This window comes from Ctenocephalides felis, unplaced genomic scaffold (genome assembly GCF_003426905.1).
Source record: "Ctenocephalides felis isolate EL2017-DRISC unplaced genomic scaffold, ASM342690v1 CF-g0.4_SCAFFOLD_01886, whole genome shotgun sequence".
NCBI lineage: Eukaryota > Metazoa > Arthropoda > Insecta > Siphonaptera > Pulicidae > Ctenocephalides > Ctenocephalides felis.
The window spans coordinates 137708871-137734302 of NW_020538040.1; the positions used below are offsets into that span (position 1 = coordinate 137708871).

At 29.6% G+C, this 25432-nt stretch overlaps 1 protein-coding gene across 1 annotated transcript; it reads left to right on the plus strand.

Moving 5' to 3' along the window:
• Positions 1-12203: 12203 nt before the first annotated feature.
• On the plus strand, positions 12204-13429 carry LOC113376518 (skin secretory protein xP2-like; the record flags this gene model as incomplete). Its single annotated transcript, XM_026616465.1, has 1 exon — positions 12204-13429. A coding segment is annotated over one exon (1182 nt), but the record flags the coding sequence as incomplete, so codon positions are not given.
• Positions 13430-25432: the final 12003 nt, after the last annotated feature.

Here is a 25432-nt window from a genome sequence, read left to right on the forward strand (position 1 = left end):
TTCCACTTGCGAATTTAATTAATAGCGGCGGCATCCGAGTGGAAACGACTAGAACATAAGCGCTAGTTGATACATTTTACACTAATTGTACGGTCTCATAATCGCTATTGTATAAACAAGTGTCAAAATATTATCTCGACTTGCCATTTTGCTGAATAATTGTTGCTTTCCAAAGGAATTCATATTGTGTTACAATAATTAGAATCGGACTGATAGATAAAGATTTTGTTTGGGGAACAAATATGTTTGCAAATTGCTGCTGAATTATACGAAAAAACTCAGTTGACCATTAAATTCGAACTAAATAATCATTTAAGGTGAAAAAGGCTATAAAACGACAGAAATTGTAATATTTTGATCATTATGCAGAAGAATTACTAGATTGGAGATTTTGTCGTTTATTTTATTTTCTTTCAATTTTCTGCCATTTGACCCGAATTGTAAATTCGTGTTTAGCGGTAAAATCTTTATTGGAAAAACATATGCCGCACACCCCAACCCATACAGACAACTTTTTTTATTTTGTTGACCTATGTAATTAACTACTAATATTCATCTTACAGCAAAACTAGTGGGGTGCATTGCATCGTGCCTTAAGGCAAATAGCTGGAACTTTCCGTATCGTAACAAACTGTTCGAGGATATTAAATATTTTGAAATAGATTATTATAAATACTGTAACATTGTCTTATATAAACTGAATTGCAAAATTGAAATTATTTGTTTAAAGTATATAAGTATTAAAACTTTAATCCGAATTAAAATTAAAATATGAATTATTTTCAATATACAAAAAAAATTTTTTTGGAAAAAAAAATTTAAGAAAAAACTTTTGAACCAAAATTTTTTTGACGAAAGCAATTACTTTGTTGAAACAAGCAGAAAGTTCTTTGAATCATTCAAATCCGACGCTTAGTTCTCTCAAAAACTGCCATTTGTTTGTACATTTAGCTCTGTATCTTCAAAATAGTTGAACCTGCTTTTGCCAAAAACTAAGCACCTCTTCTCCCGATCATTACAAATTGAATGGTTTTTAGATCATTCAAATCGGATACTCTGTTCTCTCAAAAACTCGATTTGTATTTACTGCACTCTTTGCTCCATATCTCCGTAATGGCTGGACCTGCCTTTGCCAAAATTTAATCAGCACATCTTCCTATCAATAGGAATCGAATAGCTTTTAAACCATTCAAAACGGTTGATCCGTGCGCCCGAAAACGTTGACGAAAAAATGCGAGCACACAAAACACATTTACACACACACATCAATTTTTTCAGAGGGATGCCAAAATGTTCTGAAAGCTTCAAAAAGTCGAGAAATGCAAAAATGTTCATTTTTGATTTTCGGCCCATTACTATAACTACCCTACGGGTATATAAATAAAGAAAAATCGATGACGTTGACGAAAAAAAGGTCACGTTGAGAAAACATAACTAGCTGTAAGTGGAATTCTGTCTTAAGGCAATTAAGGCATCGTGCCTTGAGGCAAATTGCTGGAACTTCCCGTACCAAAAATTATTTTTTTAAAAACGATTAGCATTTTTGAAAAAAATTTACTTCAAAAAAATAAGATTTTTGACAAACAATTAGACAAAAAATTACTTTTTTTGAAAAAAAAAAATTTTTAAATTTTTTTTTTTTAATTTTTTTTTTTTGAAAAAAAAATGTTTTCTTTATTTTGACATATTTTGAAAGATCTAAACTTTTTTTCAAAGTAATCGTACTGCTTTAACTGCATAAAGACGAAATATCAAACCGCGTAAGCTCCGCGTCGACGTCTAACGCGTAAACATTGGTACGGAACCCACAGGAATGTTAACAAAATGTATACTTATTGTTAAAATCTCTATAAAATATCTGATAATTTGATGTGCATATGTCTAATGATCATTTTTGACCGCCAAATGGCATTTTTTTTTACTTTTTTCATTAGATCTCCGAAACCGCTAGACCTGCCTTTATGAAAATTTGATCGGTATTTCACCTTGTCAATACAAGTAAACGTTTTTTGAATTATTAAAATCGGACGCTCCGTTCTCTTAAAAACTGAGTTACCGTTTTCGGCACTTTTTGCCCCGTATCTTCGGAACGGCTAGACCTGACTTCGCCAAAAACTAATCAGCACGTCTCCTTATCAATACGAATCGAATGTTTTTTAAATTAATCAAATCGGTTGATCGGTGTTCCCGAAATCGTCGACGAAAATTTGTATCCGCACATACATACACACACGCACACACACACACACACACACACACACACACACACACACACATACATCCATTTTTTCTAAGGTATGCCAAAATATTCAGAAACCTTTGAAACGTCGAGAAATGCAAAAATTTTCATTTTCGATTTTTTTGCGATTACTATAACTTACCCTACGGGAAGTTAAAAATAGCGAATCGAATTTTCTGTTGAAAACAAACTCTTCATTCGAGCAGTTAATAAAAGTATTGAATATGCTTAAAGAGTGAATAAACATTGAAAAACAAAAGCAATAAAAAGAGAATTATGAAAGAAAATGATGAATGATAAAATGATAAGAAAATATATGTGAAAAGGAGGTAAATAAGTACAAATTATTAAACATCTAAAAGTATAAGCATATTTTTCGAATGAACAAACAAAACACAAATTATTCAACGACAACTACTTATTTCTGGAATTACTTAATTAAAATAACGACACATGACAAATGCACTTTTTTCCAAACGTAATAAAAGTGCGCACCCGAGGAAAACGCTCGACCGTGGAAACGCAAAACTTTCACATTCATTACAATATATTACATTCATAATAAACGACAAAATATAATTACTTTTATCAAACTAATAGTTGGAATCAAATTATTACTTTATCATTCATTACTTTATTATATATGTATACCGTGATTAATTATTACCTATTAATAAATCAAAACTAATCGATTTAGGAAAAACGAAATTTAGAAATGAAAAAGTTACGAAGGTGAAAGTATTGTTATGCGTTCATTCACTATGTATAATTATTGTGTATTTAGATTTATATATTTGCACTTAAAATTGATCATTTTATTCGTTTACTACGATGGATTCATGAATATTGAAATATGAGCATTTCGAACGCAAATTCGAAATGATGATAGTTTCGACATATTACATACAAATTATTTTATAACATTTGTTATATTTGTAATTTCAGTGATTTGTTATGATTTTAATTTCAAAGCCGTTTAATTTTAAAAATAATCAATAATCAAAACTTATAAATTTGTTTGTGAAAAATAATAATTTGAAATATAATAAATAATGTAATTTAAAGAATGAATATTAAATGCATAGATGTTGAAAATATATAAAAAAATATAATTATAAAAAAAACGAATGAATATTATTGAAATATCATTATCATTATGTCGATATCTCAAAAACCAGTAAAATTAGAATTTTTAGCAACAATATTTAAAAGTCGATAGCAAAGCCATCACCTTAATGCTTACAAAGTTGCTGTCGAGAGACTATAGCGACAATGTTTGAAAATCCATAACAAAAGAGTATTTTTTATTCGTTGTGAGATTTTGTGTTTATAAGCACCATTGTTTGGTTTATAAACTTCAATATAATTTTGAATTATACGATTTTTAATTGTATTATAAGATGTATTATTGATTTTAAGTTAGATTCAACAGTTTTTTTATATAAACTCCATAAAGGCTTATAAGTAAGTGAGGTAAAAAGTATCCGTTGAACCTTTACCTTGGCAAAAGTGTAAACAATAAAAAATAATACATAAAAAAAGTAAATCAAACTAAAAAGAAGCAATTTTACAAAAGAATAATGAATAGTTATTACAACTTTGCTGACAAATATTTTTGACAAAATATGAGATTAAGAGCATATACAAGGTTATATATACATACATGATGCATACATTTTTTTTGTCAATCAAAACTTTATTTAAGGTGCATAAACAATATAGCTAACATTTCCCTAAAGAATCCTTTTAAATTTAAAAATAAGGCATCGTATCTATTTGAAATTTTGAATAGGCATCAAAAATTATATATAATAATTAAAATAAAAATTTGTGCCTAAAATTCTCTTACTCGTCGTCTCTCCATACACAACTTACGTTAGGATCAAAATGTTGAATTATACCATTTACAATCTTTTGAGTTCATGTTACATTTATTAGCAATCAGGTCTACTACATTTTCACCAATGTACAAAGAATGTACTAATACAAATTCCAATAGTTTTCGGAAGACTTTTGCTCCTATTTTTATATGATAGTGTTTTAAACTAAGGACAAGAATTTTTTTGGTTTACTTTTTTGCAGCATAAGAGTAATGAAATTTGATTTATATTAATTTCTTTAAAGTTTGTGAATTTATAAGTTTTAGAACAACGAACTATCGAATTGAATAATTGAACAATCTCCCCTCTTGTCATTTCCCAAATAGGGAAACTCACTTATTATATATCTACTATTGACTTCACACTCCGCCCAGAACTTTTTTCTAAATTGGTCTGATTCATTTGGTATATTTTGTATAAATCTGCACCTACATTTCGACGAAAACTATCCTCCAAATAACATTATTCTCCACCGATCAAATTGACCGACCGCGGTAGTTAGGTCACATAACAATTTTTTTTCGGAAAATTGAAGAAATTATTAAAATCAAAGAGTGAAGAAAGATTACTATGTTCTAAGAATTGTCATTTAATTTGCTATTTTAACGTTTAAGAGTTTGAAACGGTCATTTTGACTGGCGTTGGTAGGTTTATTGTTAAGGCAAATTGCTGAAACTTCCCATATTGTAATTTAATATTTTTAAGTTTTTTAATTAATAATATTTCTTAAACCTTCAAAAATTAGATTTTTGATAAATTTGAAAGTTTTGGAAAATTTGAGCTTTAATACTCGTCATAACAGCTAAACTATACTGATTTTGAGATAGGGTTCAAAGGGAGAAAGATGAAGTAAGTTTATTCGAACAAGTTTCCATTATTAAATTGAGTCAGCGCCCTACATTAACATGACCTCATTCTTAGTCTCCCCTATCTGATTCAGTATAAAAATAGGAAACAGAAAATTAAAAAAAAAACAAGAAATGTAAATGGATAGAACATTCAAGATATCGAAAAAAAACTTTACCAAATTATGTTTTTTCTAATATTAAACAATTATTTAATTGCCTAATAGATCAATAGATAAAAGTTTAAAGTAGTACATTTTTCAATCTGTAATCGATGTAGGTCTGTCTAATAAAATAACTTCATTTGCACCTCGGCACAAAAACTGTGTAGTTAATAGTTAATGTGAGTAAAAGTGTGTTGCATGTTTTGCTTTAAGTGACTTTTAACTGTGATTTTTACTTCCGGGCTGTAAAATTATATATTATATATGATTTTGAAACACCTTGTCCTGCTGTATCTGGTGAAAATAATTTCTTAATAGTTTTTGCTGTCTGTGCCTTTCAACTAATCAGCGTCTGTTGTTTCAATCTGCTGGCAATTATATTTAGTAACTTAGTCGTAAAATATCATGCACGTATCAAACTAATTCAGCAGTGATAAATGAATAAATGATTGCTAACCCTCGGCTAAATAATCGAATGTTGACGACAGAATTTAACTTTTAGATATTATTAACTTCCGGTAGGGTAAGTTATAGTAATCGCAAAAAATAAAATATGAATTTTTTTATATATCTTAACGTTTCAAAGGTTTTTGAACATTTTGGCATACTTTTATGTGTATGAGTGTACAATGTATGTGTGTGTATGTGTTCGGATACAAATTTTTGTCGACGATTATAGGAACAGGGTTCAACCGATTTGAATAATTCAAAAAACGTTCAAATTCTATTGATTAGTTTTGGGCAGGCAGGTCCAGCCGGTTGGAAGATACGTGGCAAAAAGTGCCAAAAATGGTATTTTCTTTAACTTCCCGAAGGAGAAATTTATGTTTTCATAGAAAAATCCGATTCGCTAATTTTATGTTTTCTCGACGTTTCAAGCCATTCTGAATCGAATTAGACCAAATTTGGAATAAGTGTGTGTGTGTATGTGTGTGTGTATGTGTATGTGAACAGATTTTTTGCCGTAAATCGACGTTTCCTCAAAAACGGCTGGACCGATTTAAAAAATTTAAAAGCCATTCGATGTGTCTCGTTGAGGACTAGGGTTTATCAAATTTGCGCATCGATAAGCCAAGTCGTTTCTTTGTAAATCGCAGAAAAGTGAAAAAATTTAGCTCGCAATTCTCAATCGATTATGAAAATTCAAAAACTTTTCGAAAGATATTGGTTGGGAATCGTGCTGATTAGTTTTTGGTAAAGATCGGCCGGGCCGTTTTCTTGTGATAAAGTGTTAAAAAAAATTTTTTCGACGATTTTTATGATTTTTTTTTTTGACCGTAGATACCATAGTCTTATAGATCATACTAAAATATTACGGACCTACGACAAGTCGTTTAATTTTAAAGATTCTCAAAGTTTGCAAAAATTAATATCGTTTTTTTGGCATTTTTCAAAATTAGACCTTTCATCGACGTTTTCTCAAAAACGCCTGAACCGATTTCAGAAATTTAAAAGCCATTTGATGTATCTCAGTGAGGACATGTTTGTCAGTTTTGTGCGGTGATCTGCCAAGCCGTTTCTTTGTAATTTGGAAAAAGTGTTAAACTTTTCGTCCAATAATACTGATTAGTTTTAGGTGAAAATCTACCGAGCAGTTTTCTTGTAATTAACTGTTGAAAAAAAATTAAGCCAATTTTTATGAAACTTTCTTTGGCCAACTCTTATGAAACTTACTGAAATATTACGGCCTTACGGCAAGTAGTTTAATTAAATTTCAAATTAAAAAAAATCAAACGTTTTGAGAGTTGACGTTTGTTAAAATTAAAATTAGATGATTTACTTGGTATAACGATAGATTACTTGGTCTTAATGAACATACTAAACCATTAACGTCCTACGAAAACTGGTTCAATTATAAAAATTATTGATTTGTAAAAATTTGCTTTTAGAGAATACTCCGAGTTAACGTGTTCGTTCGTTTTCAATTGTGTGTAATAAATCCACTCGGAATGTTTCTAATCACTCATAAATTAATTTGTTTATTATTGATTAAGTCAATTATCTACACATATCGGAAAGTTCATGTAACTTGCCTTAAGGCTAAATACCAATACCAACTAGTTAAGATTATAGTTTTACGAGAAGGAGCGTCCAATTTCAATAATTCAAAAAACGTTTTAAGTGTATTGACAAAATGAAGGATTGATTACATTTTAAAAAAGGCAGATCTACCGATCTATCGGAGACGAGTAAATTATGTAAAAAAATGCTATTTGGCGGTCAAACACAATCATTAGAATTATGCAAACATCAAATTATAAGATATTTTATAGAGATTCTATAAAATAATTCTTCTATAATAAGTATACACTTTGTTTACATTTCTATAAGTTCCGTAACATTGTTTATTCGTTAGGCTGCGACGCGGCGCTTACGCGCTTTAATATTTCGTCCCTTCGCAGCTAAAGCAGCGCGGTTGCTTTGAAATAGTTCAAAATTTCCAAAATATTTCGAAATATTAAAACAAAATCTTTTTAATACCCGCTACTACTACTAGTTTTAATCATTAATTCTAATTTTTATCATTTTTAATTTTCTATTAGTTACTAATAGTAAATGAATAATACGTACTCGTAATGTTCAATATTATTTCACATAGGCTAAAAATGTTAGGTTCTTATAATTTGATACATTTCAAAATAGTGTCTATTATTATTCGCTATACTTATGAATATATTATAAATAAATAACTTATGTTCGTATAATATGTGAACGATATAAGGTAGAGCAGGGCTTAAATGTCCGGGGGGTAAAATGGTCCACCACCGATATTTCAAAACCAAGTGAAGTTAAGAATTTTTCAACAACAGTATTTGAAAGTAGAGGGAAAAAGATGTATAACCAGCCTAATCTTGATTCTCACGACGTTTCTATTGGAAGATAAATTGCAATGCTTGAAAATCCAAAAATGATTTTATGAGATGTATTGTTGATTCACGTGTTAGATTCAGTTTTTTTTTCATAATCTCTATAAAAGCTTACAGTGTTACCTCTGTAAAATATGTACCCATGAAATTATGCATTAGTTGAATAATGTAGCTATTATTTCGTAAAATCCCTTTAAAATTGATAATAAGACATTGGATCTGTTTGATCCCAGGCCGTCCCATTTAACTTCCTGTATGGGGTAAAAAGAACCAGATGACAAATTTTTGAACAGCAGTGAAGAACCACATTTCTACTGATGAATAAGTAGGGAGTTTTACTGAACATAGTCAGATAGTTGTTTGATATGTGATATTTGTTGTAATATAATTGGTTTGGTTTTCACAATATAATTGCTCAAAGTCAGATTGGTCCTTTGTGCCCCACCCTACTCTGTGCTAAATCTGGATTTTAGATGGTTAATATATTTTACTTAGTTACTAAATGTACTAAGTAACCAGATTTTATATTGGTTGATCAATATATTAATTATAAATTATTATTATTTTTTTTCAATTTCAAAAGAAGTGAATAAATAATAAAATTAAAAATAACTCAAATGAAAAAATAAAGCTACTAAAAAGTAAATAAGCTACTAAATATATAAATTTAAGTTGCTACAGGATTTTAAATGTTAGAGACTAATGCAATTTATTTAATATTGTACAAATTTACCAAACATGCTAGATTTTTTCAACAAGTAGTCTACATTATTGAAATACTGAAAATCCAAACTCTAAATAATTTTTATCTATAAACCGCTTGTCATAGTCTCGTAATATTTTGAGATGTTTGCTTAAACCATGAGCTCTATTAATAGTCATAAGCAAAAGTTTCATTAAAACGTCGAAAAAAATGTCAACAATCATTCGAACAAATTTTGAGATGAGACTTACCTGCTGGTTGTAAAGAAACGGCTCAGCCGATCGTGGTAAAACACTAATCAACGCTAGTCCTTAATGAGTTTCATTGAATAGCTTTAAATTTTTGAAATGGGTGAAGTCGTTTTTGAAAAACTGCCAAAAAATGACAAATTTTGGCTCGCATACACAATTTTTTTTTTGTTTTTTTTTTAACGTTAAGAACACAAAATAAGCAAAATAAAATCACAACTAGAAAGGTACATCAGTAAAAATCTAACAAGTCACTAGTTGCTTTTTTAAAGGATTGTATTTCATATTAAAAATGTGATTTTGATTGATTATTTATTTATTGTTATTTATTCTTATATGATTTTCATTATGCAAAAATCATTGTGAAATTTTTTACATATTTTTATATAGCTTATACAAATGTTAATAATGTAGATGAGACTTACCTGCTGGTTGTAAAGAAACGGCTCAGCCGATCGTGGTTAAAACACTAATCAACGCTAGTCCTTAATGAGTTTCATTGAATAGCTTTAAATTTTGAAAGGGTGAAGTCGTTTTTGAAAAACTGCCAAAAAATGACAAATTTTGGCTCGCATACACAATTTTTTTTTTTTTTTTTTTTTAACGTTAAGAACACAAAATAAGCAAAATAAAATCACAACTAGAAAGGTACATCAGTAAAAATCTAACAAGTCACTAGTTGCTTTTTTAAAGGATTGTATTTCATATTAAAAATGTGATTTTGATTGATTATTTATTTATTGTTATTTATTCTTATATGATTTTCATTATGCAAAAATCATTGTGAAATTTTTTACATATTTTTATATAGCTTATACAAATGTTAATAATGTTATGTGTGTAATATTTGAGCATAATCTGAGTTATTTTATATCTAATAATATTTTTCTTATTTTTGTATAAAGAAATATAAAAACTGTATAGGGGTTGAAATTCAGTTTACTTTACTAATCACTTATTCACAATGTTATTTCTATAACACTAAATAATTTCCAAATGCGTTCAAATTATTATTTGTGTAAGAAAAAATAAATGTTCATTAACTGTAACTGCAAACTTGTTACGAAACATGAAACGTAATATGTAAATGCACGCAATGCAAATTGCTACTTTTATAAATCTTATTAATGAATTCGTCTTTTTAACGTTATTTCTAATTTTTAATAATTTGGCTCATGTGTTATTAGATTATTTTTTAGAACTAGAGATAATGATATGGTTATGTACATCATTATGTAATTAAAAGAATAAATTAATTTTGCAAGTATTTTATTTATTATTGCTCAATCATAGCGTAATAGATTCAGCCAATTACGAAGTTTATGCGAATGTTAAATGCGTAATTTAATTTATTTAAAACTTGCTTACAAAACGACATACAGTAATATTTTTTACACAATTTTATGCAGCTTGAATTATTTGTCACAGAAAGATATAAACTGAAAAAAACTGCTGGGTACAAAGATGTTTTATTACTGAGAAATATATATTAAGTCAAGCTGTATAAAAATTATATAGCTGGGCATTATTTATATATATATATATATATATATAATATATATATATATATATATACTAAATATGTACAACATTTTGACCATTATTCTGTTTATATGAGACGTGTGCTCTAATAAAAACGGGAGAAAGTGTTGAAAAGTTTTATTCTGGATAAAAATGGGAAATATAATATAGATAATTAGAAATTGGACTGGAACAATATCACAAAAAATTGCACCCATCAAAAGTAAAAAGAAATAGAAGACAACAAAGGAAATCAAATTGCAGACCGAAGATGTTGAGAAAGCGCTGCATATGCAAATGGCTTTTTAATTTTCTTGTTTTATTGAGAAAAGTAAAAATATTACATAGCACATATGTAGTATTGTGTTTATATATTGGATTGATGAAGTGTGTATTTATAATATATTAGTATAGTGCTTCGAACAAGATATTCAAGTGAAACTGTTAAGAAACTGTTTAGCAAACTTTTTAAGAAAGATGTATAATAAGTTATTCACGTCGTTTTGGAATCCATGTATATTTCATCTTCAAGTTATCTATCAAGACCCAGAGCATAGTTATAAATAAAAATACACAAAATATATAAATATGAACATACTACACTTTTTTCGCTATCTTAATTAAATTTAATAAGCTATTTAATAAACCTGAACAATAAAATATCGAAAACAAAATGGATGAAATTTTGTTCCCGAGTATCAATTTGTGGATTTCAAGAATCGAATGAAGTTACCGAAAACAATCATGAAGGCAATATACAAGAACATATGTTAAATAACATTTTCTGCAGTAAGGGACATTGCATATACCCCAATCTTTAGAAAAAATAATAAAACAAAATCAATTAAATAAAAGTTCTGAAGAAAATATAAAATTTCTAGTTTAGAAATTTAAAAATCATAATATTCAAAGAAAGAACAACTGAAGAAAAAATGAAAGGGTTAAACGGAAAATACTGTGTGTTGAATATCCCATAGCCAGAAAAATTTTGAAATTATTTGAAAAGTAGATTATTAACTAATAAAAACTGTGTGAAATGATGATCTCGCATCATGAATCTACCTTCGTGCAGAGAGCTCATGATCATTATTATTATTTCATACATCTTACCTATATGCAGTTGATTTGCGCATGTGTGTGTATCGTATATACGATACAAGGTGTTGTATTAAAATTACGAGTCGAGATTTAATCAAACAGTAGTCTTCACGCCTGTTAACATGTCACCTGCGCCAAAACATGACAATGGTCGGGTGCAACATGTGGCATAATGAAACATTTATACAAGCTTGAGACTCGATATAATTAAGGCGCATATCGTAATGATAATTACGGAAATTGTTCAGGGCACTGTACCGTACCATAATGTATATGCGTTTAATTTTCTCCCTATGTTTCATAGAGCGCGCGTCAAATCGAAGCGAAAGTGTGCAAAGAACCTACACGCTCCTGTCGATTGTCCGTAGTGGGGCCCCCTGGTGCTTCTTGTATATAAAACAATGCGCTCGCTCTGCTAAATCATCAGTACCATTACTGATCTGCACACAGTTACACGAGGCAGATATGAAAATCCTAGTAGGTTGATGATTTCAGAAACCGTCCTATAATTGCGAATAATATCGAAGCATTGGATACTTAGTTCGATAATTATTCATGTGATATAATAATTATAGTGTGGATTATTGAATATGTGTTATAAAAATTAATTATGTTTGCATCATAAAAATTTAATCAAATTACAGGTGGTTCTAGCAGCATCCGCTGCCATTGTTCTGGCGGCCGATAATAAAGAGAAAACTTCTGCCACTGGCGAAGAAAAGAAACAGGATAAGCGAGGAATATTTGAATTTGGTGTTCATGATTTTGGAGGCGGTGGACATGACATCGGCGGTGGTCATGACTTCGGCGGTTCTTCCGGCGGCGGTGGTCACGAATTAGGCGGTGGCGGTCACGATTTCGGCGGTCACGACTTTGGAGGCTCTTCCGGCGGTGGTCACTCATTTGGTGGTCATTCATTTGGTGGATCTTCAGGAGGCGGTCATGAATTTGGTGGTCACGATTTTGGAGGTCATGAACACAAGGAACATATTAAAACAGTGACTGTTGTTAAGAAGATTCCAGTACCTTATACCGTAGAGAAAAAGGTCCCATATACAGTAGAGAAAAAAATTCCCTACGAAGTCAAGGTACCAGTGCCACAACCTTACAATGTAGAGAAGAAAGTACCTTATCCAGTAAAGGTTTACGTTAAAGTACCGGTGCATGTTCCACAACCTTACACCGTTGAGAAAAAGGTCCCTTATGAAGTGAAGTACCCCGTAGATAAACCCTATGAAGTCAAAGTATACGTACCTCAACCATACACCGTCGAGAAAAAGGTACCATATGAAGTGAAAGTTCCTGTTCCCCAACCCTACACTGTTGAGAAGAAAGTACCTTACCCAGTAGAAGTTAAAGTACCTGTTCCCCAACCTTACACCGTAGAGAAGAAAGTACCTTATGAAGTCAAGGTTCCTGTAGACAAACCATATACAGTTCACGTGCCAAAACCATACCACGTCACCGTCGAAAAACCTTACCCAGTGTATGTAGAGAAAAAGGTCCCATACGAAGTTAAAGTGCCAGTAGACAAACCATACACAGTCGAAATCAAGAAACCAGTACCATACGAAGTAAAGGTACAAGTACCACAACCTTACACTGTCGAGAAAAAGGTTCCATACACTGTCGAAAAACCAGTACCTTACGAGGTTAAGGTTCCAGTAGACAAGCCTTATCACGTCTACAAAGAGGTCCCGTATCCAGTTGTTAAAGAGGTGCCTTATCCAGTCAAAGTACCAATCCACGTTCCAGTACATTTGCCAAAGGAGAGCCATTCATGGGGAAGCGAACACTCCGGAGGATATGGACATCACTGAAGCCAAAACAAGATGTAGTTTTTAATTATTTGTTGATAACACAATACCACGTACCTTTGTCATTGTGTGTGAATGTTAATTGTTGTTAAATACGTTTTCATATTGACATAATCATGCTGAAATAAATTTTTTATATTTAATCGACCAAAAGCGTTCTTATTTCAGAAATTTTTATTGTACCTTTTCAGCTAATAATTACAATATATTAATCAATTCAGGCACTGACGAAATATCTATATCAGAAATTGCTTTCTAAAATTTTTCATTCATGTAACAAAGGCATACATTGTATGTACAAAAATAGTTATTACATATTGTATCAATAATTGCACATCGTTATATAAATTAATTATTCGAAATTTTATTGAAAGCGCATCGCTTTATAAAATGTTGTGAAACAAATACGTGAGAATTATTACCTGTGTCGTTTCATAATAAATATAAGGAAATGAAGCAGGAATTTCAAATAATTATACATATATTGCTAAGCGCAAGCCGAGCTTGTGCACTGAGAGTGCGCAATGGATTAGCACATAATTTATATTACATTTAAGTTAATCTTGATTTGGCAACATATTTATGTATTTTTGTTTATCAATTATATATATTATCTAAAGTTATTAGAGTGTATAGCCAGGGCCGGTCCTGGGGTCCTTAGCGCCCGCATGCAACTTTTTTCCTAGCGCCCCCCCCCCTCCTTATTAATTTTAACTGTTTTAACAGTTTATCATTAAAAATATATAAATATTTTTATATTTTTTAAAATATAAAATTTATATTTTTAAAAATTAATTTTTAATTATTCTGGATTAGTTCTGCATTTAGAAGTATTGTCAAAAATCAGTAAAAAATGCAAAGAAATTACACATTTCTTGAACTATATTGAGTTCAAGTTGACTTAAACATATATAACTTAAAATATATATGTTTGATATGTATTTTTTCTGCATAGTTAATAATTATTAAATTAAGAGTATGGACACCACAAGGTATAAAAAAGCCTTAAGATTTTAATTCCAAAGTAAATTTTGCTTCCATTTTTCATATTTGTTCCATTTCCTTAACCCTAATCACGCATGTCTTCAACATTCAGAACTCATCAGAAGCAAAACATTTGCAACAAAAGCAAAAGTTACAACTCAATTTCTCGGAATAAACATGCCATTTTCTAAGCACTGACTCCCCATTTTTTATTTACCCGATTATAATTTGTTTATATTTTTAACAAGACCCGTTTCAACTGAATCAGCTCGCAATTTTTCGTCAATAATGTTCAATAATTGATTTAATCTTTCGCAGGTTTGCGCTTATGGGATTGAACACTAGATTTTTTTTCGATTCCACGGTAACTTCAACAAAGAAAAAATTGAACAAGTAGATTAAGCAATAAACAGAGCTGTTATTTACTAATTTCCAGAGTTATTAATCGGTTAATTGTTTCTACTTATATATATCACATTGCAAATTAAATATGCTTTTTGTGTCTATATATTCATATTAAAGTTAGACTATTTATTATAACCTATTAAGTTTTCTTGAGTTTATATTTTTTAAAATATATAAATAATATATTATAAATTTAATTTCCGAAACTCGTTTTGGCGCCCCCTAAGGCGTGCGCCCGCATTTTTGTGTATAAATTTGTGTGTATAGCAAACTATAAAATACAAATAAATAATATATGTTACTAAAAATTAAATTAAGTCTATTACAGAGTAAATTTATTTATGTTAAAAACTGCCTAAAAGTTATGAAGACTTTAAAACCATTAATAATAATTGACATTTTACAAATTATAGCCAATTATTAAATTTATCAAATGGCATCAAAAATGCGTTTCTCGTAATAATTATATAGACCAAGTTTTAAATATATTACATGTTTGCAAATTAAAAACATATATTTCAATTAAAATAAAAATCTTTGTTTTAGTCTTGTAAATAAAGTTTTTTATTTAATGTTAATTTTATATGATAATTTAAAAAAAAATGTGTATTGGTATGAAACTAAATTATGTAGAAAGCCAATGCTTACTTTGCTTTACCGTGCATATTTTGATGTAGTTTTAATATTTAACTATTGGTGCATGGCAACGTGCCTCAAGGCAAATTGCTGGAACTTCCCGTACCGAAAATTATTTTTTTTAGAAAAGGCTTTAAAATTTTTTGTGCACTTTGAAATAATTAGATTTTTAAGAATCTTGAAGTTTTTGAAAAAGTTTGACTTTTTTTTAATTTGAAATATTTTTTTAAATTTGAAATATTTTATTATAATTTAAAAATTTGGAACTTTTTTAAAGCAACCTAACTGCATTAGCTGCGTAGAGACAAAATGTCAAAGGGCGTAAACGCCGCATCGCAGTCTAACAGATGAGCATTGGTACGGAACTCATAGAATTGTCAACAAAATTTGTACTTATTAAAATCTCTATAAAATATCTGATAATTTGATGTGAATGTGTCTAATGATTATTTTTGACCGCTTTATACCTGCTCTCCCAAATATTTAATCATTTCTTCATTTCGGTAATGCAAATATAATGTTTTTTGAATCAATGGAATCGGACGCTCCGTTCTCTCAAAAAGTAAAGTGCCGTTTTTGGCACTTATTGCCCCGTATTTTTGAAACGGCTGGACCTGCCTTAGCAAAAACCAATTAGAACGTCTTCTTATCAATAGGAATCGAATGTTTTTTGAATTATTCAAATCGGTTAGTGTTCACAGAATCATAAACGAAATTTTATTTATATCCGAACACACACACACATATACATACAAATACATACACATCAATTTTCAGAATATTTAAAACATAAAGATGAGTAAAAACTTTCATTTTCGATTTTTTTGCGATTACTATAACTTACCCTACGGGAAGTTATTAATTTAATCTGAAATTAAGAGTTATCAAATTAATTATATTGCTAAAATTTATATAAAATCTAATTCATTCTTAATACGTAATTATACATATCAAATACTATTTGATGGCATTTAACTATTTTTTCTTCTAAAAATCTGTATTTGAATATTTTTGATTTAAAAATAAAATTTAAGCTGCTAGAACAGAAATTAGCTTGGCATGTTTTACTGCAAAAGTTTAAGTCAACTAGTAATGTATGGAATCGTGCCTTAAAGCAAATTGTTGGAACTTCCCGTACCGTAATAAAATATTTGAGGAATATTAAAGGCTTTCAAATAGATTATTATAAATCTGTAACTTTTATTATTCCTATTTTATATATAAAATATAAGAGCTTATAAATTAGACGACAACATTTGAAAAGTAAATAAATAAAACTTAATCAATCGGATTTAAAATGAAGGACATTGTCTATTATTCATAAGAATTATATAAACTGAATTGCAAAGTTAAAATTATTTATTTGAAGTATATAAGTAAGCTTTAACACTTTAGCTTTAGCTTTAACACTTTAGAAAATTATAATTCGAATTATTTTCGATATTAAAAAAAATAATTTTGAAATAAAAAAAAAATCATCAAGCAGGAAGTTTTTGGAATCATTCAAATCTGATTCTTAGTTCTCGCGAAAACTGTCGTTTTTGCACGTTTAGGTTTATATGTTTAAAACGGCTAGACCTGCCAAAAACTAATCACCACTTCTCTGCATCATGACGAACTGAATGAATTCTGGATCATTCAAATCGGATGCTATGTTCTCTCAAAAACTCGAATTTTATTTTTTTACACTCTTTTCTCGGTATCTTCGAAACGGACCTGAAAATATGCACAGAATTTAAGTTTTGATGTTTAGACGATTACAATAACTTAGGCTACGGAAAGTTAAATATGCTAATTTGGATTATGTAAAAATATATTCACAACAAGAAAAGACAACCATTGGGTCGTCTTCTCGCAGTTACCTGTAAAAATTAACAAAATAATTTTTAAGTGTCTACATAAAATAGTCAGATTTGTAATTTATATGGATATTTATAAGCAGTTTATAAAATAAATTTAGCGGTGGAAAAAACAGACTTTGACTCAGTACTTGATCAAGAGTTTATAAAACATTTGAATAACTTGGTGACTAGCTGTTTTACTATATGATACATTATTTCTTTGGTGCGATTTTTATTTAAAATCACCATTTTTAAAAGTTTATAGTTAATATGAACTTAATGAATTTCCATTTTATTTCATATTCGCGCTGTTCATCGTGGCGTTACGTTATTTTCTTTACGACTGCACTTAGGTAACATCAACGGCACACGATCATAATTAAAGTGTGAGTAAAACTATTATTGTCGCTTTCTTCGGATTACACATATTTATTGTTTAGGCAAATTTCATAATAATTCTATTTACAGACTCATCTGCCTAAGAAAAAAATATACAGTAAGTGGCAGAACTGTTTCTTTTCGAATTTTGAATTTCGCTTCGAATCTTTTCTTAATGGCGTTAGAAAAAGTTTTTGAATATTTATTCTTATGATAGTTTTCAATATTTGCCTGCGAAAGTAGCTAAATGTACTGTGTGTATAGTTTGCTACGTAAAATAAAACAAACAAAATTTTTTTTTAAAAAATCAATTATGCATAGGATTATGCTATAGGGACATGTATTTCTTGTTCTTTTTGGGTGAAGATTGAACAGATTAAAAAAATCTAATTTAACTAAAACAAAATACGAAAGAGAAAGAAAAAGAAAAATGTAGTACATACAACAAAAAATACACAAAGTTTTCTTGTGCTTTGTGCTAAAAAATCGTTTCTTATGTAATATTATTTTATATTCATAAGCTTTGTTTAAATGATTATATTGTGTTGTATTCCATATTTTTGCAAAATATATGTCGTTATAAGCCATTTGGTTGTTATTAGCTACTGTTTCTTAACCTATGTTTAAGCCTGTCCTCGGGGATCGTGCCAGAACTCAGTATTGTACCGTACCCAGTCTCCCCTAAAAATCCAATTTACTAATTTTATTGTTTTCTCAACGTTTCAAGTAATTCTGAAGCGTTTGATTCTAAAATGCAAAAAACTTGTATGTGAGCCAAATTTGACTTTTGTCGACATTTTCTTTGAAACGACATTTTAAGAATTTAAAAGCCCTTTGATGAAACTCGATAAGGACTTCATTGATTTGTTTATTAGAGCCATTTCTTCATAATTAGCAAAAAAAATGTTAATATTTTCGAATGAATGATACATGCATTCTAGCCAGCCACATAGATTCCAGGTCTGCATCTGAGTTACTCCAAAACCATTTAAATCTATTAGATAATTGGAACAAAACCTGGAGATTTGAAATGAATGGTTTGAAGTCAGTACATGCGTTTAGAAGAGAGACCTCTGCCCACCAGTGAGAATAGGAAACATTCAAGTACCTCAAGAAGACCATGCAAAATATTTAGGCATACACCTCGATAGAAAACTTAATTCGCATAAAAAAAGCAACAGCTTGAGATAAAAACTAAAAAGCTTTACTGGTTATTAGGGAATAAATCCAAAATAAGCTTTCACAATAAGCTACTTTTATATAAAACATTATTCAAACCAATTTGCTCTTATGGAATACAATTGAGGGGCAGTGCTCATAAGACTAATATAGAAATTATACAAAAATTTCAGAACAAAAAAAATTCAATTGGTGCTCTTATGGCAATTTTTTGAAAATTGCCTTAGGAGCACCAAAATATATCCCGAACTGGTTAATTCATCTTGACACGAACACACCTACCATCAAAGATGTAATAACAAAAACAGCACGTAAATATAGAAACAAGCTCATCATTTACCTAAATTCAATAGCAAACTTCTTAATAACAGAGAACTATCGAATATTGAAAAGAAAAACGCCACTGGATTTAAGTCATCAATTTTCCTGATCAAGATTGAAATAACTTAGTCATTATTCATAAGAAATTATTTATAAGTGAATAGTTAAGATTATATCATTATCAATAAAATATTGTTAATATTATAACGAATGGAAAAACAACAATTAAGTTGTTTTTCCAACATGTCCATTTAGTATACAATGTTCCTTTACGGGTGACAATTGCAAGTTCCCCAAATTTACTAAATGCCCTTAACAGTACAGTTGTAAATAAAATAGAGAATAAAAAAAATGTTTTCGAACAAAAATCGTAAACTTTGAAATGTATCAGTTGGAAATTTTGCTGGTTAGTTTATGGCAAAGGCAAAATGCTACTTATACCTTCACCTAGTTTATATAAGAACTGCAAATACTGTTTGTATAAGCATGGTACTAACTTTATGCCTGGTTACATACTAACATACAAATTATACTCACGAGACAAAACTCGTCAAATTAGCTTTCTCGGAGAAAAATATTTATTTATTTATTCAAACCATCAGTACAATGCAATACCAATATGGCAAGGCTCATGTGAATATGTTCCAAGTTCTTTATATAATTTATTTATTTAATTATTTATTTTATATTTCTTATATTTATACTTTACTTAAAATTCATAAAAACTATATTTCTGGGCACATTTTTATAAATAGTATATAAAGAAAAGAAACAGAAATTAATAAAGCTGCACGTTGGACGCCCTTTTTGCCCCTTGATAATTGAACGTATTGGTGTTGTGTAAAACTACCCATTTGGTTAACGTGAAAATTTACAATGTTGTTGTTAAATACTGTTTTTTTTTTTTCAAAAATATTTAGGTTGTTAGGTAAAACTACACCAAAATATGATAAACTAGCTGTAAGTGGAATTCTGTTTTGAGGCAATTATGGCATCGTGCCTTAAGACAAATTGCTGGAACTTCCCGTACCGTAACGAAATGTTCGAGGAATACTGAATGTTTTAAAATAGATTATTATAAATATTGTAACATTGTCTAATATTTATGAGAATTATATAAACTGAATTGCAGAGTTGAAATTATTTGTAAAGTATATTAGAACTATAGTCAGAATTAAAAATAAAATCTGAAATATTTTCGATATACAAAAAACTAAAAAACTAAAAAACTAAAAAAAAAAAAAAAAAAAATCCAAAATCAATTATTTTGTTAAGACAAGCAGAAAGTTTTTTGAATCATTTCAATCGGACCCTTAGTTCTCTCGAAAACTGCCATTTTTTACATATTTAGCTCCGTATCTTCGAAATGGCTGGGCCTGCCTTTGCCAAAAACTAATAAGCACTTCTCCCAATCATTACTAATTGAATGTTTTTTAGATCATTCAAATCAGATACTCCGTTCTCTCAAAAATTCGATTTCTATTTTTTGCACTCTTTGCTCCGTATCTCCGAAACGGCTGGACCTGCCTTTGCCAAAAACTAATCAGCTCTTTTCCCTATTAATAGGAAGCGAATGTTTTTTGAACCATTCAAATCGGTTGATCCGTGCGCCCTAAAACGTGACTGGAAATTTGTATCCATACATACATACACACACACACACATACACACACACACACACACACACACATCCATTTTTTCTGAGGTATGCCAAAACGTTCGAAACCTTCAAAACGTCGAAAAATGTTAAAATTTTCAATTCCGATTTTCGGCCCATTACAATAACTTACCCTACGGGAAGTTAAAAAGTGTTGGATAATAATAATTAGACGGCTAACCTAATAGTTCTCAAGGCTTATGGTAATCTTACGCAATCTTATTTATAGCTGGCCGTTGCTTCATAATGAAAACGAGCTAGAAGCCACTGGTTCTGATATCAAGCAGTAGTGATAGTACATTATTATTTGGGATTATAGATCTAAAGTATGATTTTAAATGAAAATAACCCTTTGTAGCATTTCTCGCCTATGCATCCCGTCATAATTAGAACAGAATAATAATCTTATCAAATAGACAATGGCCTACCATTAAGTGGCATTTTATTTACACTAGGTTAAGAAATCATATCACAACTGCTCCTAGAACACATATTAGAAGTTTTGATTGATGTTCAACAAAAATAAAATCTTATCTTTACCCAATGCAATGCAAGAGCACTCAAGCTTCTTTCTTATATTGGTGAATTTGTTCCCGAATTTAAATGTAAAATACTAGTTTGATATATTTTCAAAATTTGCTTTGGCGATGCTGAAATGTAGTTACTTGGTATATATTGGTATTCTATAAGCTGGTGTGATGATTATTTTTTGTGTTGATTAGATTTTAAATGCCTTTTCTAGTTTCGATATATGTTTTTTTTATTATGAAGCCTTTTTTATACTATATTAAATAGCTCCCCTTTTTTAACTTCCCGTAGCAAAAAGTGCCAATAACGGTAACTCAGTTTTTAAGAGAACGGAGCGTCCGATTTTAATAATTCATTATACTTGTATTGGCAAGATGAAGAACTAATTAAATTTTTGAAAAAGCAGATCTAGCGATTTTGGAGATCTAGTATAAAAAGCAAAATCTAGTGGTGTATGGGCATTGTCCCTTAAGGCAAATTGCTGAAACTTCCCATACCATGATGAAATATTCGAAGAATATAAAATGTTTTCAAATAGGTTATTATAAATAATGCAACTTTCATTATTTATATCTTTTAAATCATTCAAATTGGATGCTTAGTTCTTTTGAAAATGATCATTAGACATATGCACGTCAAATTATCAGATATTTAATGGAGATTTTAATAATATGTATGTTGATCCGTTAGACGGCGATACGACGCTTACGCGCTTCGATATTTTGCCTCTAAGTAGCTAATGCAGTGCGATTGCTTTGAAAAAAGTTTAAAATTTTCAAGATAAAAAAAAACATCTTTTTTGAAGTCTTTGTTTCCAAAAAAAGTCACTTATTTTCAAAAATTTTAAATTTCTTAAAAAATCTAATTCTTTCAAAGTTTTAAAAAAATCATCTTTTTTAGAAAAAATTTTTTTTCGTATGCGAAGTTTCAGCAATTTGCCAAGGCACGATACCATACACCATTAGTTAATTGTTATGATCTTTTAACCTTTTTGCTGCTATGCCCGTAAAGGTAGTTATCAATTAAAAATATATTTATGATCCATATTTTCGAATAAAAATGAATATCATAAGTGCTTGATATGATGTTGCAAGTAACGCAAAATTTAAACTCGGAACCTTGTGGTTGCAAGGGCGAAGATCTATCACTTGCCACGAATTCTCTAGGAAAATATGCTAAAACTAAAAAATCAATGTATACATTCAGCAATAAGCCAGGATTGAAATAACTACAACAGAAGCTTTTGTGAATATTAAATATTGATTGAATATTTCTAACTTATTCATTCAAAATTAACTTCGGACTCGATACAACTTTTTTCCGAATGAGCTTTTGAAGGAGAATTTAAAGTTGAATGAATTTGAGGATATTTCTCAGATTATTTCCAAAGGGCATGTGAAGCTCAAACATATAAATTTGACAAATCATTATCAATGGCACGAAAATTTTAATAGACAATATTTATTTAGAGTCTTGTATATTATTAAGCTCGATTCATTTCATATTTATTATTCGGAAACTATATCATGATATTTTCAAATCCCCATTGATTTAGAACGAATGCAACTAAAAATTCATTTTTTAATCTGATATTATTTTATTAAATATGAATTATATGCCCAAGCTGTGAATGCATGCAGAACGTTAAAAAAAACTTTCTAAGAGTTTTAGTTATGCACGGGTTAATAATAATGCACAGAGCCGAATTAAACCATGAGTGATTAACTTTGAACAAATTGAAAAATGAAAGTCTTTCGAATGATTAATATTAAATCTCAAGTTGTACAAACAGTAAGAAGTAAATTATCATTATTTATGAGGTTTGACAATATATATATATATATATATATATATATATATATATATATACTAGCTGAACCTGTAAACGTTATAGACGTGATATACTAGCTGACCTGGTAAACGTTGTTTAGCATTAAAAATATTTCTAGCAGATTTGTAACAAATGACTAACTGATTGTCAAAGAGGAAGTATGTGCTATATATGTGACCCATTGCAACGCATGCCATATATAAACTTTCCTGGGCTTATTAATAGTCCTGGGCTTATTAATAGTCAAGTGCCAGCTTAATCTGAAACTCATTTTATTTGAATTGAATTGGCACATTTTAATATTATTATTATCACGGTTTTCATTAATTCATTAATTTTAACTTCTCGTAGGATAAGTTATAGTAATCGTCCAAAAATCTAAAATTAATTTGTTTGCGTAAATTGACGTTTCAAAGATTTCTGAGCATTTTGGCATATCTTAGAAAACAGATATATATATATATATATATATGTGTGTGTGTGTGTGTGTGTATGTTTATGTATGGATACAATTTTTCGTCCGCATTTTCGGGAGCACTGCTAAACCGATTTGAACGATTCGAAAAAGCGGTAATTAATTCGTAATTATGGTAAGAAGTGGTGATTAGTTTTCGGCAAAGACAGGCCAAGCCAATTCAGAGGTCAGTGCCAAAAGTATAAAAAATGGCAGTTTTTTACACAAAGCATCCAATTCGAATGATTCAAAAAACATTTTGTCTTGAGAAGAGACAATTAGTGCTTGGGGAAAGTAAAAACATATTTTTTTATTTCAATTTTTTCACGAAATAGGGGTTTGTGCTAGGAGGGTAAAATTTAGGGCTCTATGTGTTTTTCATCACAAATTATAAAATAAAATAAAAAATAATCGAAAAACTAAAAAAAAATCTTAAAGGTTGCCAACCCTTACCACTTAGGGGTATAAAAAATAAATGATGGCCGATTCCCTATCATATCGATTGCGATTGTAATATTATGTAAAAATCGGTCAAACCGTTTCGGAGGAGTACTGCGACGAACATCATGACACGAGAATTTTCTGTAGTTGAGCTAGTGGCTGGTTGCAACACAGTTGCTTTTAAAATCAATATATACTGAAGTCCACTGATTATATTTCCACAAAAAAAAGATGTATAGTTGCTGTAACTATCCTCTACCAAGTCCGAATAATTTCACAAATGTTGTTCATTATTTCACAATTAATAATTTTTTAGAAACAGTACAGTGTTTCAGCTCACCCCGTGTTTGGGGCTAGTTGTAACAACTACTAAATTTTACCAAATCTTTATTTGAATCACGCACCCATATTTATTGTTTTAAACATCTCGTATTTATTATTTATTCAATTCCAGTTTTTTCATAACCAATTGTTGAAAAAAAAATTCTTGACAATGTTGATGAAATTTTGTATACCGATATGTTTTATTGTCTAATAATAATCATCATAAAAAAATATTATAGGCCAACGATGAGTGGTCGAATGTTAAATTTTTTATTTGTACCTGCTGATTATCGTTGATGTTCACATTTAAATAAAAAACATTGAAAAGTATAAAATGAGTTAAATAAATTAATTATATTTATATAATCGGCCAGCGGTGGCGATATCGGTTAGAGCGTGGGCTAGCGGCAACTAGTTCCAGGTTCGCTGGATCGATTCCCGCTACCGCCGTAGCCCGACATCAGGCAACTTTGATGTCAAATTTCCACTTGGGGTTATAGATCACAATATAATTCCAAGTGAAAATCGTCCTTCGTGGACGTAGCTGCAACATTCAATCATATGTTAACTACTAGACGTAAGAGCTAATATCAAGAATATCCCACACATAAGAGAATGGTTAATCGATGGATTGCCTCTCATGAAATAAGTAGTCTTAAGTCGTTAACCAACAGCTTATAGAACATACAGGACTTCTGATTGCTGTTCAAACAATAAAAAAAAAAATTTATATAATCACAAATATTATAAGATTGTTTAAGTTTAGAATGCTAATAGAATATCGCATTGATCAGTTTTTAGCAAAAGCGGAAACTTTGTTTTCGAAATAGTTGAAAATTGTATCTAATAATCGATTCTGACTGATTAAACCGATTTTTAACATGTATCGGTAAGTTCATGTTATTGCCCACAATTTTGATTAGAAAGTAACCAAACGCAAAATAATTTAATATATTCGATCAACTTGATTAATTCACATCAAAAAAATCGTTCAAGTTTCAGTCAGGATATGCTTGAATATGGCTTTAATATTAGCGCTCAGTAATAATTCGAATATGTAAAGAGAACTAG